A 19,358-nucleotide genomic window follows, 5' to 3' on the forward strand; every position below is an offset into this window, starting at 1 on the left:
GAAGAGAAAAAGGAAAATTATCCCACAACCTTTCCCTTCCCAAGAGAGAAAACCTAGAGCTGGAAGCGGCCCTGATCACCTCTTCCCCCACAGAAGCCTGGTACTTCACCAGCTGCAAACGGGTCCACTCGTTTGTGGAAGTGACCTGGAGATAAAGAAGGCCTTACTGCCCAAACCGCCCCTGCCTGACCTGTATTATTCTGTATAAAGTTCATCTCCACCACCACCAAATATCAATGTAAAAAAAAAAAGCTTAACTATTTTTCTATCAATAAAACTGTTGATGCAAGTTACTTAAACTATAGCTTGCTATGGCAGACACACCCTAAGGGGACCCCCAGTGAGTCACACTCTTGTATAGTCCCTCTGCTCAAGTGCAGGCAGAATATATGATTTGCTTCCAATCAACAGAAAATGGCAAACGGGATAAGATGCCATTCTCATGATTAAGTTACATTACATGGAAAAGATGAAGGGGTCTTGCAGATATAATTAAAATCCCTAATCAGTTGACTTTAAATTAATCCAAAGGGAGATTATCCTGGGCGGGCCTGACCTAAATAAGGTGAGCCTTTAAATAGGGTCTAGCGGTCAGAGATTTGAAGAAGCAGAAATGCTGCCATGAATTCTACAGGCACAAGGAAATGAATCTGCCAGCAACCTAAGGGTGCTTGGAAGCGAATCATTCCTTAGTCGAGCCTCTGGATGAGAATGTAGCCCAGCCAACACCTTGATTTCAGCCTTCTGAAACTCTGAGTAGAGAACCCAGATAAATGATGGTCAGGCTTCAGATCTACAGAAATTGTGAGATAGTAAAAGTGTGTTTGTTTTAAGCGCCTATGTTTGTGGTAACTTATTATATGGCGCAGAAAACTAGCACGCACGCTAACACTGCAACCAGGAGATTTTAAATTTTCTAAGAGGTTTAGGCCTTTTGTATTTTCTATTTACCTCAATCATGACAAATTCAGGCAGATACGCCTTCAGTTTATCACCTACATATGCATCCCCATGTGTGTCAAAGTGAGAGGATATAGACTATTTGCCCCAATTTTACTCCTTGTGTCTGAGAGAATCATCATGCATCACTTGACAACCTGGCTTGAACAGGCCCAGAACCTGACCATATTCCAAGTCATCCCTCAGGTTTTAATTTTCCCAATGCTTAAGTGTCAGTCTGCTGGACAAAAACCTTTACGTTGTTAAATTCCACTTTGCTGTGGGCACCTAGGGGATTATAGGTAATAAGTTAAATATTAACAGAGATAGAGAGTCTGGCTGAAAATCCCAGAGTCATCATCAAAATTTAAATAGAAGTCAACCCTTCAATATGCCCTATAGTATCTCCTTTGAGAAACATTTTCTTCACTGCCCTGTGAAATTTCTTACATGTCTATCTCTTTTATTCCAAGTAACATTTTATCCATTTTTCTTCATGGGCAAGACAGAGCACGCTGTCCACTGAAGTAGGTTTGTGGATCTGTATAAACCACAGTACCTTTCTTCTCTCCCAAGCCAGTGTGGAGAGCCTAACAAATAGATCTACCCACCACCCCACCAATAACAATCTCTTTTCCTGTAAAATTACCTCAAGAGTCCACGAATCACTTGGCTCCCTTAAGTTGCTGCTGCATATTTTAACTCCAAATGAAGCATCACTTTGCAGTGAAGCAACCGAAGCATTACTTGAACCTAAATTGCTAAATGTGAAAGGACAGCATGAGACAGTGAGTTCTTGGAGGGTGGGCACATTCTTCTTTGTATTTTCTAGGGTTGCTAGCTCAGTGTTTTATACATAATAAGCCTTCGGTTGATGTTTATAGAATTGAACTCAAAATAAGTGAGCAGGTTCACTATCACCGTAAAGGAGAAGAGGGGCTCATCCCCTAATTATTACCTTTTATTCCTTCTCGTCACCACCTACCCTCTTGTCTCGTCTCTGGACACTCCAAATATTGGCCCTGCAACAGCCATGAAGGGGAAAAAACTAAAAATAATGCATAAGAATATTTTTAAAAACTGAAATGCTATGTGTTATGTGTTTTCTCTATTTCTACGACACTGTACAGTCTCTGTCTCCTAAATATTTACTGGTAATGCTATTTTTTAGCACTAAGGAAAAGAAATCCTATTTATTGTTTTTAAACAATTACATCAATTCTTTAGATCTCTAAATCAATGTCTTTTTACTGAGAGCACCACTATCTGTACTCCGTACTGCTCATTTCTGAGATGGACACAACACAAAAAGAAAGCACTGCTAGTCTCCTGAATTCTTCATTTTCGGTGTATCCTACAAGTCACCAATAGCATTTAAATCTAACAGAGAACAACTTCTCAATCAGCTTAAGCTTCCCCTTCAGGTCTCTGAATTTCACCCAATAAGCTTCTTACCTTAAAAAGACTTAAAACCCAAGAACTAGAAGCACTTACCTTGCATCTATGCCTGGTACTTAGTATTTCTTAATGTTTGCTGAATGGAAATGAATTATTAAAAGTCTGCACCAGCATCTGGATCGCTCTGGATTGGATATCAGTCCCGTATATTGACAAAACGAATCAGGTAATCCTTGTTTTCAGGGGCCAATAAAATTTCCACAAGCTTCGCTGTCACATATATATTCAAGTCCCTATCAAACCACCAGCCTCCACCTTAACTCCACCCCCCCAGAGAAGCCTCCTCACCTGACTCTCACCTCAACATCCCATAGCTCCCTAGTTACCTCTAACTAAGATACAACCAGGTCTCCACTTGACCCAGCCCTGAACACACCTTCCTGCATCCAGTAACTCTGAGCTCCTCCCCACGTTATCTTATACATCTTTCTCTCTCTCTCTCTCTCTCTCTCTCTCTCTCTCTTTTTTTTTTTACATCTTTATCTCTTCTAGACACAGACTCCTTTTAGGACGTCTCTGCTCCTGAAGCCTGCTAACTGCTAATTCTCACCTATTTGAGAATTAGCCACTATTTGGGGTCAAGCCTTCAATGTCTATTGCCTAAATATCATAACAGCCTGCTAACAGGTCCCACCACCTCTAGTCTCATGCATCTCCAGTCCTTCTTCCACAGTGGTGCCAGAGTAATCTTTCTAAAACACAGATTGGACTGTGTTATTTTGCTGCTTAAAATCCATCTATCCAAAGTACGGTGCACGCTCCATAGCAACGACAAACCAGCCTCCCTACATTTCCAACCTTATCTCCTGCCATCCACCACCGGTCACACACCCCAGTGGTCCAGAAAAACCAACCTGCCTGTCATTCCTCCAGTGACCCAGGCTCACTCACGCCTCCATGCCTTTGCCCAGGCTATTCCCTCTACCTGGCTCGCCCTGCTCACCTTTCAAAATAAGCCTTAGGCTAAGTTAATTTTCCCTCTTAAGCACTCCCATAGGACTCTATACTTCCCAATTGTGGCACTTACTACACTTAACTGTAATTGCTTCTTATTTTTCTGTCTCTCCTCAAATCCATAAGCTTCATTAGGGGAGAGACCACATCTGTTTTGCTCATCACTGCATAACCAGTGCCTGGCATGGTATCTGGCACTTAGTAGGCACTCAGTAAATATTTGAGTGACTGACTAAATATAATAATAATAATAGTAACAAAAATAACAACAGCTAACACTTCTTCAGTACTTATTGTGTGCCAGGCACTGTTCTAAGTACGTTAGATATGTTAATTCATTTAACCCTCACAATAATCCTAAATATTATTATTATCACTGCTATACAAATAAAGAAATTATGACACAGAGATGTTAAATTACATGTTCAAGGTTATACAGCCATTAAGCGACAGAGTCAGGGTCTGAATGGGGATGGTGAATTCCAGAGCCTAGGTTCTTAACCCCTCCTCAATACTACCTCTCTTTTATATATGATTCAGTTCAAATGTCACCTTCAGTGGAAACCTTCCCTTACCATCCAATCTGAGTTAGATGTTTCTCTTCTGTATCCCATGATACCCCATATCCACCTCCACCAGAGCACCTATCACACTGCACTACATGGCTTGGTGTCTATTCCCATTATTCCATGAGCTCCTTGAGGACAGGGACTTTGACTTGGTCTTATTTTTCTTTGTATCCTCAGTGCACATGGTAAATACTCAAAGAACTTTTATGGATGGATCGATGGATGGATCAACAGATGGATGGATAACCTGAGCTGGACTATTAGGATTCATTTTCAGATCATCCAGCAGGTGGCAGAAGAAGACAAAAGCTGAGCGGAGGATGGCCTGTCTTACCTTTCACACTGGTCACTTTCTTCATGATGGTTTCCTGATCTTGGCACAGAGTCACTGTCACTGTGGCTCCGGATACTCCATAGCCCCAAATCACTGCCCCTGCAGGCTCCTTCTGCAGCACCATGTGATTATCGATGTAGGAAGCAAAGCGAAAACCAACATCTAAAAAATTTAGCAAACACTTAGGAGAGCATCGTTGGAGAGATTCATCACCAGATTGAATCTGGTTAAATGGCAAGGAACATACAGTCTTAATACATGAGAATTTGAAGATAACCAGTCCTTTTAATTTTCTAAAGTGAGAGCTTAATCCTCCTAATTAGCTAAGCAACATAACAAGAACAGTTTCCAGCAATATGCATCACAGTACAAGATGACCAATAAGGAAAACTCAAAAAGCCTAGGGCAACCCATTTACCACAAGCCTCCTCCCCTTCAAAGCTCTTCATCTTCCTTTGCTCTCAGGCTTGGCCCAAACACTTGACTCTCTCCCTCCATAATCACCAAAATTCTCTTTTTATGTACCTCACAGATGGTATTTATGAGAAAAATAAACCACTTCCTTTCCCTACTTCCCATTACCACTCCCACTCCTCATAGCTGGGAATAAAGAAGGCTGCCTCTCTTCAACACAGCCTTTTCTAAACTTTTCCTCCCTCTTTATCTCCCCCTTTCCATCCTCTCAGTGTCAATTTCCCTCAATAATTCTCCTTATCGTGTTTTTTGACAACCCACTGAAAATTCTAAATAAACATTTATGAATATCTGCAACAAGTCTGCTTCCTTCTAAGGTAAATTCAGATAAATTAAGATGCAAAAAATAAGGTCAGTGAGAGACAGAAGGTCAAAGTGTCTGAACAAAAGGTCTTTTGTTGCAATTCACCCATTTCACAAGCTAAATTATACAAAAAGAGAATGAGCACTTTAAACTGTGGATTCTATTCTAGACAGTCACTAACAAGACTGAATAAGAATTCACTTTAACGATATCATTCCTATTTTTAACATCCAGCCTATATCGAAGTATTTTATTAATAACAAGCATCTATCCAAATTATCTCAGTGGGTTCCTCATCAAAACTTCATAAGGGGGGAAAAAATCTTTTTTAAGTTACATCCCAATTTGTCTGAACAAAACAGACAAAACTCCCTAGAAGAAAATAATTAACAAAATTAAGGTTTTTTTAAAGGGTTTTAAACAAAAATGATTGGCAGGAAAGAGAATCAGAACTAACAAAGTTGACATTTTCCCCCCTGGAAGCTACAATGATGACAGCCCCTCAGGCTATACTTAACAGGGCAGCACAGCTAATGGGGTCTCCTACACAGACTTGGTGGCCTATTTTTCCTGCACTTCGAATAACAACCCAGTCCCTAGACATCCTCAGCTCTCTCTTAGGAGTTTGTTCCATCATAAAACCTACATGACAATCAAAGATCATCCGGAAGACCCACTGGGCTGGAGATGCACAGCTACCAGGAGCAAAACGCTCTAAGAAGAGACTACAACAGCCCAGAATTGCATAAGCACGTTGGAGGGAAGGGAAGAGGCGCATGTGTGGGAAGGCCTTGTCTTGGGTAAGTGTTTTATATGGAACAAAACCTGAAAACCAAAGGCCTAAGAGCTGAGCAGAAAGAGGATGGGGTGGGGAAGGGATTGAAGAAAACTGGCTGCCGCAGGCATGAACCCAGGCAAATAAGGGGCTCTGGAGGTGTGCAGCCACCTTCTCAAATGTTGGGGAAAATACTTTTCCCAGTCAGTCTGTTTTCGACAACACACATTCACCGAACCTCTTTGTGCATGGCTCTATTCTGAGTTAAAGAATTTTAGAGGTGGAAATAATTTTTTACACCCTGGGGTATAATCACGTTATTTACTGATCAACAGACTGAGACCCAAGTAGATTAGGTAATTTTTTAAAATAGTTTGCGCATTAATTCATTCAACAAACACTTAAAGATGCCTACTGTGTGCCAGGCACGATTTTAAGCATTGAGGATGTAACAGTGAAAGAAAGAAAAAAAAAGCAGGCAAAAATCCTTGCCAGCAGGGAGCTTACATTCTACTGGGAAGAGTAACTGTGTAACAAAGAGTAACTTCTTTGGCCTCAAATCACATAGGTAGTTTAAGACAGGACAAGAAATCAAGCCACCTGATTCCAAAGTCACTGCAATTTCCACTCTGCCACAGTTAGATACTGGTGGTAAATCACAGACAAGTCATATTCCCTGTTCTTATAAAGCTCACATTCCAAGCTGATAAGAATAGACAGTGGAATATTACCAAGGAATTGAGCAATGGACAAAACAGGAGAACAAGAAAGGAGGTGGGACTGGTAATTGTTTTTGTCAAATAAAAGACACAACATTTGATTTTTTTTTTTTAGGTCTTCAATGTTTCCTTTGGGTGTTGGAGTAGAAAAACAGGAATTAGTGTTCTGGGAAGTTAAAAGTAGACTGACAAAATGAGGACAGTGGTTACCTCTGGTGAGGAACTGGTGGATGCACTAGGGAGGAATATCCATGGAGTCTCAATAAAACTGGGAACGTTCTAGTTCTTAAGCTGGGTGAAGCGCCTCGGGGTGTTCATTTTATCATTGCTACATACATGTTTGCACATTTCAACTATTACGTGATAAACATGAGCACGGGGGAATGATTTGAAGGAAAGAAGTCAGGATATGCAACCAAATAAGGGAAGAAAATTTAGAGCATTAATAAATTAGAAAATAAAGTCATTGTTAATGAAGGTGATGTAACAATATGACCCAAAGGCAAAGGTAAAATAGTGATGTTAAAGTTAACAGCCTTTAACAGAAAAATTAATAGAATAAGGGCCCTATTCTCCTCTTTCCCTTCTCCCCACCTCATATACTGGACTCAAAGGTCACTGAGTGGGGATGAGTCAGGAAATGATATAAACTGCTGCTAGTTTTCACTTTTGTTAAACCCTGAAAAACCACTTAAGGGCTTCGGTTTGTCTGCATCTGGGTACTTTGCAGGTTCTTAGGTAGTGCAGTCATTTTTCTGCACTCTGTTCTCCCACCTCAACTTTCATTTCTTTTCTGTGACCCAGCATCCAGTCTGGGGTATTCAAATGACACGATATGACCTGGACAATGGTCAAAGTGAGTCATCCTCCTCCCCAATGCCATGCATATTATCCCACCAGCAGTGTCTGCGAGCTGCAGCAGGAATCAAAGCTGAGTCTTACATACTCTGAGCTAGTGAGGGGGTTGTATGCCTTAGCCCTAATCACCACTTAAACTAGGAAAATTTAATTCCCCCAAGCAACCCAGCCTGAAGCAAACCCTCCCCAGGGGCACCACTGAGGGGGCTGCACTGAAATGTTTTGGATGACTCAGTCACCAGTTTCCAAATATTATCTAACTAGCTTCGCCCCCTCCCCTTCGAGTTCCCCTGCAATTATTCAGACACTGAGGGCCTCGGTCTGGGCACATTTGGGCCTCCCCTCCTTAGATAACCCAACTCTCCCGCTGCCCCACATGCTGCAACATAGGGGCGGTGGAAGGGAGTGGAGGAAGCGGGCAGGCCGGGGCTCCTGCCCAGCGGACACCCGCAACCGAGGCCCGGGTGGTGGAACCCGGCTCCTACCCGGAGTTCCTTCCCGGAGCTAGAGAGAAGGGCGCGGGGGGCGGTCCTGCGGAGGACGCGGTTATCTCGGAGCCCGCGCAGGCTGACGGACGGGCAGGGGTCGGGCCGAGCCCGGCCGCCTCACCTGCACTTGCGTCGGCCCGCAGGAGTAACGGCAGCACGAGCCCAAACACAAATCCCGGCGCGACCATGTTTGTGAGAAGCCCTCACCACAGCGAAGGTCTCAGGGCGGGGACGCCATCGGGGGCGGGGCCGTGGGGCGGGGCCTGATCAGGGCGGAAAAGGCCTGACTCCGCCCTTCCCAGGCCGTTCAGTCCGCGAAGCTGTCCGCGGCTTCCGGGAGGGCCCGTGCCTCTCCTCGGCCGCCGTAGTTGAATGGAAAAAACAAAACAAAACACGGTTTCCCGGCAACGAGAAAACACAACCTGAACCATCAGCTCCAGCTCTGAGAGACCTGAGAGGTGAGGCGGTTTACCCCGTTTCCTTTCCGAAATCGAGACCTCGCCTTTTCCCTTCGCCTCTCGTATTCTCTCAGGATCCCCGCCGCATTCTGGGAAGCCTAGGGCAGACTGGGAGCCAAGCAGCGAGTCCGAAATCCCAGATCCTCGCCGTGCCGCCCCCGACTAGACCAGTGTTCCCCCTCCGACCGCCCTCCACTCCCCACGTTAGTTCAGAGTCTTTTCCTTTTCACAACCCTAGAATGACTCAATGCCTCATTTCCTGTTCCCTCAAAATAAGAAGGAAAAACTCTATAGATTCGGCCTCATTAAACCGACTAGTCCCCCACCTAGACCCCTACCACGGCTTCCGGCCTTATTCGGCATTGATACTCTCACAAACAGGCCAGGTCCCTGAGTGTTGTTTGCAGACTCAGTAGCCCATCCCGCTGCTTAGCAGCTATCCTTATCTGACCCTTGTATTCCAAGACAGGAAGAGAAGACCGGGTCGAGACAAAACCAGAAAATGTAAGCATCCCCAAACTTTGCAGGCTGGAACTGCAAAATCATGACTTTGCCCCCAGCCGCTCTGTCCCCACTGCCCCTTCCAGAGTATATAGATGCTTCAACGAGGCATTGTAGGTCATGCTTCAGAAGTGGAAGCTAAGGGAACGACTAAGTGTGAAACTTAATTCACTCGACAAATTAATTTCTATAACAAGGACTAGGTTTTTTTTCCTCTGTTTTTTTAATTTTAGACCTTAAACAGGGTCTTTTCGGCAATTTAAGATGAATTTTTAACAATCATTCTCTCTAAATTCCTGTGGGATAGGAAAAATTACCATTTTAAAGACAAAGAGGGAGGAAATTATTTTAAAAAAATAATTTCACCTATTAAATATTTTTAATATTCTAATAATGGAAAAATTCAAAACTCTTTGGAAGAAATGGATGGACTTGGGCTGTGTTGGGGAAAAAAAGGACTGAAGTCCAGAAATTTGGAGTCTCAGAAGTAATTTGTTGTCATAGTTGTGATTATATAAGTAAAATCAGACAAATTTAAAGACAGTACTCTTTAATGAATCTCTAGGTACAATAGGCAGTTCCTCCCAAGGAGATGTCGATTCCATTCTCCAACACCCACTACCGAATTCCACAAGGATTTGGGAATCTTCTTGAAGGGCTCACACGCGAGATTCTGAGGGAGCAACCGGACAATATACCAGCTTTTGCAGCAGCATATTTTGAGAATCTTCTAGAGAAAAGAGAGAGTAAGCTTTTTTAAAATCGGCATTTTTTAAAAAATAAGAGACTAAGCATTTGATTATGGTGAGACCTGCTTAAGACCATTCCTATTCCACAGAAAGCCTTTATGGGGCAGGTATCTTCAACTAACAGTTCTTGCTATTTGAAACAGCATGTGCCTTTTTGACAGGCTCTCTTAAATCACATTATTTCACATTATTGAAGATTACTGTTTATCACTCAGACCCTCTTCTTTGTATTTCTCATGGACACGTGGGGTGGAAGAGGAGCTCAGGAGAGCACCCACTCTAGCTGTCTGTTTTCCAACATGCTGTTCCTATGCCTCCCAGGCAGTTGACTGTCTATTCTTCTTGGGAGGAGAGTTTATGGTTTTCTTTACATTTTGACTCTTTTTACTTGAAAGTATTATTAAGTGTTGTAAAAAAAATAATTCTGTACTCCTTAGATTCAATAAGTTGGTATTCACAGGGGTATATGAAACTGTTCCTCAATAAAGGCACAGAGAAAAACTGCTTTGAAAAGTGAACTTCCAGCTTGGGAAGGTAATTTATATTCTTTTTCTATATTTCCAAGGTTCCATCCTGTCCAGAGACTAAGATTCCTGCCAACTGTGACTCTTTGGTTGAGAGCTAAAGCAGAGTTTCTTCACTTCCATAAATAAAATTTCCAAATTCCCAGCTTTGACGGTTCATGACAATCAAGACCTGACCCACTGGTCAAAATGAGAATTATTACAGCTATAAGTTTCTATTAAAAACCCTGACTAGAACAACCATTTTGTTTAAGCTGTCATCATTACTTTTGATTACAGTATTCCAACAGAGTAGTAAAGATGACTAGAAATAGTCACAAGCAAATAAACATTCCATTTTTAATCATTTTACAATTTATTGTTACTTGAGGAAAGAACCCAAATATTCATCATAGAGGATTTTTTGAATAAACTTGAGTACATCTACACTACTGATTAATGTATAGCTGTAAACAAACAAACAAAAATGGAACGAGGAAGAGCTCTATGATGTTATGCAGTGACCCTCAGGATATATTAAGTGATAAAAGTAAGGTGGAAAAAAATGTATTTAGTATGCTACCAATTATCTAACAAAGAGGTGTTGATATGAATACATAACCATTCATTTATATTTTTTAAATGGAAGAATAAATCTTTAAAAAATTAACATTTACCTCTAAAAAAAAAAAAAGCAAAAAAACATTTACCTCTAGCAGGAGAAGGAACAGAGAGCAGAGGGAACAGGACAGAAGCTAGACTTGTCTGAATACATCTTAAATTCAAAATCATATATGTTTCACATAGTTATAAAATAGAATTAAATTTTTTAATTGTTAAGCAATTTCTAAATTTAGAAGCAAAGTGAAACAAATGAACCTAACTAGTATTAAATGGGTAACATAACCACACAAAAAAGAATTATTTCAAGAGACTTTATAACACAGTACTTTGTGCATTCCTGGTGGATACAGCCTAAAAATAAAATGAAGTTTTTAAAAAAAATCTTAAATTGTTTTCAGTTATCACTGAAAATAATAATATTTAATAATATTATAGTGCAGTTATTCTGTAATTTTTATATATTGTAGAACATAGCAAATAAGTAACTGTCCTACTGTTATTAGGAATAGGATTTTTAGTGTAAGAAAAATGACATACAAATATAAAAATGAAAGAAGTTGATAAAATCCCATAATTCTAAATTTGAATTGAAAAATATCATCAGACTTCATGATATATTTTCTCTTTGAAAAGTGAAAGTATTATTTTCTAGCTCTCTATATTTTTTAAAGGCCTCAAAACAATGACCAACCCAGTCCCAGTGAGCACCTAGTCCCTAGACTTTGGCCTCCAACTACCATCTTCCAGGAACCAGAGCTTCTTGGAGAACTAACCAATCCCATAAACTGGGCAGGAAATATGCAAGATGAGCCTCAACACCTTGCCATTCCAGAAAATAAGAAAACTATCAAAGATTATGAGTTGTTTCCAAAGGACTCAGGAACATCTGAGCACCTGAATAAGCCCCTACTGGCCAATTTTGGACAATTAGAGCATCAATAAGATTAATAAATGCAGTGGATTGAAATTCGTTCAATTTGTTAAATATTCATTAATTCATAATTATTTACTAAAAAAGAAAATCAAGAAAACTCGTTGAGAGGATCCTAAGGAACCAACTGATTAATCTGAAAACTGGTAAATAAAGGAAAAGAATCAAACCTTTAACCTACCTTTTATGTAAGAACTGTATTTCAGGGTAACCAAACAGGGAAAGTATTTTTTATTGAGTACTCCAGAAATAAAGAAGTAATGATCAAATTAGAATATTGCCATTTTGCAACCCTAAAGAAATGATCTAAGCAGTCATCATCAATGGGCCCATAAAAATTGTATAAAGAGAAACAACCAGATATTATATATCTCCTGGCAGAATTATACCGCGCTACTTATGAAGTATTCTTGAAAAAAAAAACTCAAACCTGAATCAGATAAGACCTATAGATCTAACTAGCAATCTACAGGAAATTCAAAGGCAGAGGAACTTGGTAAAAAATCATAACGGGAATGAAATCAGATATCTAAACTGTGGAAAACTCCAAAGGAAAAATGACTCAATTTCCTCAACAAATAAATTGCAAGGAAAAAAATGTGGGGTGGGAGGTAGGGAGGTTTCAATTATAAGAGATTTAAAAGACATAACAAAAGGCTCTGTGTGCCCATTGTTTGGGTCCTGATTTGAACAAATCAGCAGTAAAAAAATAAATAAACAAAAATATATTAGACAATGGGAGAAATTTGGATAGTTGATGATATTAAGGAATTATTGTTAGTAGTTTTAGGTGTGATAATGGTATTGTGGCTTTACATCTTAGAGATGCATACTGAAGCAAGTATTTGTAGATAAGATAGTAGGATGCCTGGGATTGGCTTGAAAATAATCAGAAGAAAGGGCAGGAAAGTGAGTGAAGTTACAAATAAAATAAGATCAATCATGAGATTATAATTGTTGAATCTGAGTAATGTGCTCATGGAAATTTGTTATTATCCTCTCTACTTTCTAAATCTGAAATTCTTCATAATGAAAAGTTAAAGAAAAATTCTGTTTAAATACTTCTATGTCAACTGACTACATAATATGCCTAATTTTTAAAAAACTTCTCCCATCTTTCACTTTTCCAAACTTCCTTACTATTTAACATTTATTTTTGTTACATTTTCCCCCATGTTTGCTAATACATAATGTTTCCATAATTATATAACGATAAATTTCTATACTTATATTTAAGTATTAGCATTTGTTCTCTGTCTCTCCCATTTTACTGTAAACTCTGAAAGCAGCAATTAGGTTTTTTAACTGCCTTTCTAAATATCCTCAAGCGTTCATCTAATGTTTAATTCATCATCATATATTTAATAATCACTGGTTATATCTACAGCAGTAGGCTGTGTACAGCGTCAATAAAATTTTCAACTGGCAGTAAAGGACCTATAATTTGAAAAAGAAAACATTTTATGTTACTAGTCTACATTTACTTTAATGAACTCAAAGTAAGTCTGAAATTATTATATTTTTGTTATTTAGAAACCAACTTTGATCCAGCAGAATGGGCGACTAAGGTAGATGACCGCTTCTATAACAACCATGCATTCAAGGTATGGTCCCGTGAAGCTATTGGATTTGGTTAATTCTTCTTCCTGTCTCCGATACAGAGATTATTGGGATCTCCCAAAATCATGAATATTGTGAGAGGCATCACAAATATCTTATGAAACCTTTTTGATTGTGCTGTTCTTTCTGGCAAGAAATTCTTTTCTAAGGTTTCTGCATCGTGTACAGTACTTAGGTTAAATTTAAAGATGATCAACAGGAAGCACGTACTTGAAAGTGAAAGAATAATTACTTTCATTTGTTGTTCCAATGTTATTGAGTATCACAGTGCTTATCAATAGCAGATACCCAATAAATATTGGTTGAATTAATGAATGATATTTCATAAAATAAAACGCTGTTTGTCCAATTATTTCATTATCATTGACGTCTTACAAAAGACTGATTAGAATTAAAGATGGTAATGGTATAGAGTCTTCTCTATTAAGCCAATCTGTTCAGAGAGTCTATCTTCTCTTTAGCAGCATTCTCAGAACCAGTCTTTCTCAACCAAGACGCCTCAAAATAATTAAGCCCTAAGCCAAAGGCATCCATTGCACGTAAGGAATCAATGTCTCTTCTTTGTATCTAGAATGATTCTATTTATGTACCATCCTTTGGGAAATTGAGAAAAATAATCACTTCAAGATTCTGTGTTCTATGATCCCAATGAGGAACACCGGTTGAGAAAGGCTGTGTATGATCCAGCGTCATTGCCTCCAACTGGCAACTTGGTGGAAATTCAATCTCTGGCTCTACCCCAGCTAGAGGTTAAATTTTAACAAGATCCACACAGTAACTTGTAGGTACATTAAAATCTGAGAAGCAGTACTCTAGGCAAGTATGATAATAATTAGCCATGAAGCAGCAGCAGATATTAGAATTAAAAGGAGTTAACAAAGGTCAAATGTTGATGGTGTTGCACAGTAGATTTGGGGGATTTCCTGAGGAAATCCCCCTGTCACTTATTCCATGAATTCAAAAGTGAAGTTCCATCCATCTGTGCCTGCCAGATATGAGGGTGTTCTGTTTATTTCCATTTAAGTAGATTCTCTGTGTTCATGTTTTATTGAAATCAAAGGAATAATGTTGAAAAATGTTAAATCTTATTCACATAGCAATTTTAGAGTGGTTTTTCTTCTTTTGAATTCTAAAGACTTTATTTGATTAGCTTATATGTGCTTAAATTTATGTTTTATGAATTAAAGAAGCTCTTCCCATAAGGTTTTGAATTAACCATGCTTCTATTCTGGAGTAATATTTCAGTAACCATGTCAAAATAAATGGAGCTGGTTTCCATTTTTTTCTATTTAAATCCTTCCCTACAGCAAAACTTACTTCTTTGACTCAGTTTTTAATCTACAAACATCATTAAAAAGTCAACTTGACCTCATACTATGGAATACAATAGCATTTATTTCATTCCTGTTTGAGAAACTATTGGCACCTCTTTTTTATTCCTTGTTCAGGATTCATTACAGCATCATATCAACTTTTAGTTTAAGACAATGGTTTGTTTTTAATATAAAACAATATTATACACATTCCAAAAACAAAAGATCAAACTTTTTTTAACCAATTCCTTGGTCTTTAATATTTGTTTATGCATATTCCCTTGAGAGTTTTCTTTTATCCCTTTTCCCAACCTACTTTCCTTGTTAAAAAATGTGTGTTTAATTCCCACCACTTATCAATAACTTAAAGTAATATTTAATTACCTTTAAGCAGTTTGATCCAAGACTTTACTGTTTTGGAAATATTGTCTATTTGGCCCTCTCCCCTCTAGGAGCAAGAACCACTGGAGAAATGTGAGCCTGAAAAGGAAAAGTCTCAGACATCTATGGAAGAGGTGACAGCCTTAGTAAGTTATATTTTCCATGTACTATTGGATTCCTACAAAGAATGACATCCCTCAATTTAAAATTATCCTCCAAATATGAATCCAGTCTGTTATCCATATTGCTAAAATCATGATTTTGCTTTTTAGATAACTAGCACCAGTGATATACTAACTGGTGGATCAATTTTAGCCGTGCCTCTTATAAAGGAAAACTCATTGTTCCCCTTAAAAATAAAATCTTATTTTCCAAGATTATGGAAGAAGATTATGGATGGGAAAATCTCCCCAAGGGGAAGAACAGACAAAAATCACAGCCTCAGTCTTTTTTTTTAAATTTTTTATTGAGGCATAGTTGCTTTACAATGTTGTGTTAGTTTCTGCTGTACAGCGAAGTGAATCAGTTATGCGTATACATATATCCCCTCTTTTTTGGATTTCCATCCCATTTAGGTCACCACAGAGCACTGAGTAGAGTTCCCTGTGCTATACAGCAGGTTCTCATTAGTTATCTATTTTATACACAGTGGTATATATATGTCAATCCCAATCTCCGAATTCATCCCACCCCTTCCCCCCACTGGTGTCCATACATTTGTTCTCCACGTCTGTGTCTCTATTTCTGCTTTGCAAATAGGTTCATCTGTACCATTTTTCTTGATTCCACACATATGTGTTAATATACAATATTGGTTTTTCTCTTTCTGTCTTACTTCACTCTGTATGACAGTCTCTAGGTACGTCCACGTCTCTACAAATGACCCAATTTTGTTCCTTTTTATGACTGAGCAATATTCCATTGTATATATGTACCACATCTTCTTTATCCATTCATCTGTTGATGGACATTTAGGTTGCTTCCATGACCTGGCTATTGTAAATAGTGCTGCAGTGAACATTGGGGGTGCATGTGTCTTTTTGAATTATGGTTTTCTCAGGGTATACAGCCTCAGTCTTCATCCTTCAGATTCACCTTCCACTTCAGGAACTTTTCACTAACTTTTCACTAACTAACTTTTCATCACCACACAGTGGTAAAGGTTCAGACATAACAAAAGGAAGCTCATGGGGAATTGCATACAGCCAAATAAAATGGCTTTACACAATGAGTCCTACTCATCTTCCATGCATTTCGCTCTACAAAAATGACTTCCTGCCTGACAGCCTACATTCAAGCAACAATGGGTTAGGCTCGGTCCACTCTCAAAGATGCCTGTATTCAGTGGTGTGCTAAAGCCAGCTCTTAAGAGACAGTCATGCACATATGTACACAACCCCGTGTTCAATAATATCACTTTGATAGCTTGAAATCAGCCACAGTGGGAGTATTAAGATCATGATAAATACTACAAATCAGGACCAATTTTTTTTTCTGGAGGGCTAGTTGTTAAACGTTTACCAGCATGTCACTGCCTATATGCTTCATAGTCCAGATTCAAGAAGACCAAGCCTAGTGAGAAAGAAGAACTCACAGTCTACAGTGTTGAAGGCCAAACTTCTGAGTTTCTTTTCATGTATTAATGTCCCAGTTAGTTACCCAATAATTGACACCCAAAATGGGCAATCCCCCTCCAGGAATACCTTACTTCCTACCCAGTGGGTCATAAGTTTACCTTATAACCTTTGTAAGTCATCTCAGAATTATATCAGTGCAACTCAGTCAGCCTGACATTAGCATAAGATGCAGTGGGAGGTCAGGAAAGAAGGAAGGTAGTGTCATTTCCTTACATCTTTAATAGGTGCCCTTACACAGGTTTTTATGACTTTGAATTGAGAGCCCATTGATTTCCAACTTCAGCATAATTCATTTGCCCACATTAGGGCATCATCTCAGAGGATTTTATACCAATCTGTTTGCATATTAAAGTTTAAGAGCTAGGGGCTTCCCTGGTGGCACAGTGGTTGAGAGTCCGCCTGCCGATGCAGGGGACGCGGGTTCGTGCCCCGGTCCGGGCAGATCCCACATGCCGCGGAGCGGCTGGGCCCGTGAGCCATGGCCGCTGAGCCTGCTCGTCCGGAGCCTATGCTCTGCAACGGGAGCGGCCACAACAGTGAGAGGCCCGCGTACCGCAAAAAATAAATAAAAATAAAGTTTAAGAGATAGATTTGCCTCTTTGCCATGGGGGGAGGGGGTGGTTGAACAACCCAAAGGTCCATTAGTAGGAGAATGAGTAAATAAATCAAAGTATATCAGTACAATGGACTACAATGGTATCATAAAAAAAAAAAAAGGAATGGGCAGAATTATATACTGAATAACATAAAAAAAGGGAAAAAGGGAACCAAGATACATTGTTACATGGGAAAAGTAGCTGCAGAACATTGTGATTAGCATGATCTCATTTTTTAAATAAAAAGGCAAATATATACCCATATGAATACATTTGTATATAGAGAAATTTTAGAAGGATATATATACTCAATCCATGATGATGGGTTACCTTTTAGGTATAGGATTTGGGAAGATGGAGAAAACTTTCACTACCAGTGGTATTTAAGTTTTTAAATGTATGTGTATCACTTTTTTAATTTAAAAAAATATTAAAAGCTATATATCTATTGACCTGTACACTTAAGATCTGTGCATTTCACTCTCTGTAAATTATACCTAAATTTTTTTTAAAAAGGAAGCTGTGTACAAAAATTCAACCAACCATGTTAAAACTGATTTTATTGGACTAAATGGATTCCTCTTTGGCATTTCATTTTAAATGTATGATTTTAATTAGCTAATCATTGAGAAATTAAAAATAATCCATTTTGTGTAATCATGATTATTTTGAAACAGCACATTTACTATTCTTCTTGGCTTTTTTTTTTTTTTTTTTTTTTTTTTTTGCGGTACGCGGGCCTCTCACTGTTGTGGCCTCTCCCGTTGCGGAGCACAGGCTCCGGACGGTCAGGCTCAGCGGCCATGGCTCATGGGCCCAGCCGCTCCGCGGCATGTGGGATCTGCCCGGACCGGGGCACGAATCCGTGTCCCCTGCATCGGCAGGCGGACTCTCAACCACTGCGCCACCAGGGAAGCCCCTTCTTGGCATTTTTACCCTGCTTCAAGGATTCTCACTTATTTTCCCCCAAAAAATGTTGAATAGGAGCTGTTTTGCGGGGAAGAAGTTGGCAATGATCTTTTATTGCACAGACATATCAAAGAGTGACAAAACAAGATGTCTGATATTTTGGCATCCACCATTTGGTACATATACAACGTGATGATATATAAAATTCCTTCAGGAAGCAACCCATCTCAATTGTTACATCCCTAAGTTGATTAAGTTTATACACTTATTTTTATAGCATCAAAATATGAGATGCTTAAGAAGTCTCTTACTTTTTCTCCTCTCTGAGAATGAATCTTCTGAAAAAGACAAGGACATGGAGGAAAATGCTGCTATCAAAATCCAAGCAGCCTTCCGGGGACACTTAGCCAGAGAGAAGGTAAAGAAAATGAAATCGAGTGATCTTCAAGAAAAAACAGAGGAAAACGAGTGAGGAGGCTGGCTTTACATCCCAGAAAACACGAAAAAATCCAAATCCATCAACCTTGTTGTGACTGTCTTATTTTTCTTAATAAGTGAGATTTGAGGTAGTGAAATAACATTTGTTGCTGTTGTGAAAATCTGTCGCGAGCATGTGTTTAATAAACATGCCATTGAACCCATGCCTCTTGAAGACTTCTCTGAGATCATGAGTCTTATTTATACTTCTCCCAGGTCTATGTCTAGAGACCCTTGGATTTAGAGTTACAAAGCTGGAGTATCTGAGTTTTCAGAGATCTCAGAGGCTGTGTGATTCAACCATTATCTAATGAATAACTCCTCTCTATCACATCCCTGAAAAATAGTCCTTTGGCTCCTCTTTCACTCCCAGTAGTAGAGAATTCCACTGCTTTTCAAAGATAGTCCATTCAATTTTTGAATAACTCAAATTATTAGAAGATAAGTTGAGTCAAAAATCTGTCTCCCTGTAAGTTTCACCCATTGGTTTTCATTTGTCATGTATGCAATCTTTTATTGAAAAAAATGTATTGCGCACAATTCATGTGCTGGGATTTAGTAGTAAATATCTGCTCTTACACTCATGCAGCTGTTGACAGTTTTCTTTTTTTTTTTTATTGTCTTGCTCTCCAGAACCACACAGAATAAGACTAATGCATAACATTTGCAAAAAACAAAAGTTATCATAACATCATAAATGCTCTCTTCTTTAGCTAAAACTTCCCAAGTTTCTTTAATGTGTAAATGATAATACCTATTTCACAAACTCAGGAGCCTATTCCTTTTT

The 19,358-nt window shown here is 39.1% G+C and overlaps 2 protein-coding genes across 5 annotated transcripts in view; one reads left to right on the forward strand and one right to left on the reverse strand.

The window, feature by feature from the left end:
* Window positions 1–8,114, reverse strand: part of SIAE (sialic acid acetylesterase) — a 34,222-nt gene extending 26,108 nt beyond the window's left edge. For 2 of the 3 annotated variants that reach the window (XM_079930195.1, XM_079930194.1), the window contains exons 1-2: window positions 7,994–8,114; window positions 4,255–4,416 (exon numbers count right to left, since the gene is read on the reverse strand). In XM_079930195.1, coding sequence (XP_079786321.1) covers window positions 4,255–4,416; window positions 7,994–8,060 — 229 coding nt within the window. In that variant the 5' untranslated portion in view covers window positions 8,061–8,114. Of the gene's footprint in view, window positions 1–1,588; window positions 1,703–4,254; window positions 4,417–7,993 lie in introns of those variants that run through there. The other variant, XM_079930196.1, reaches the window with a different exon arrangement.
* Window positions 8,115–8,164: 50 nt separating this feature from the next.
* SPA17 (sperm autoantigenic protein 17) lies at window positions 8,165–19,142 on the forward strand. 2 transcript variants are annotated; one of them, XM_079930199.1, is made up of 6 exons: window positions 8,165–8,330; window positions 8,796–8,834; window positions 9,397–9,577; window positions 13,172–13,242; window positions 15,024–15,098; window positions 18,423–19,142. In XM_079930199.1, exons 3-6 carry the CDS (start codon window positions 9,424–9,426, stop codon window positions 18,564–18,566), a joined length of 444 nt encoding a protein of 147 aa, XP_079786325.1. In that variant the 5' UTR covers window positions 8,165–8,330; window positions 8,796–8,834; window positions 9,397–9,423; the 3' UTR covers window positions 18,567–19,142. The 2 variants fall into 2 exon arrangements, with proteins under 2 accessions (XP_079786325.1, XP_079786324.1); XM_079930198.1 differs by lacking the exon at window positions 8,796–8,834.
* The last annotated feature ends 216 nt before the right edge of the window (window positions 19,143–19,358 follow it).

Source organism: Stenella coeruleoalba (genome assembly GCF_951394435.1).
Source record: "Stenella coeruleoalba genome assembly, chromosome: 8".
In the NCBI taxonomy this organism is placed as follows: Eukaryota; Metazoa; Chordata; class Mammalia; order Artiodactyla; family Delphinidae; genus Stenella; species Stenella coeruleoalba.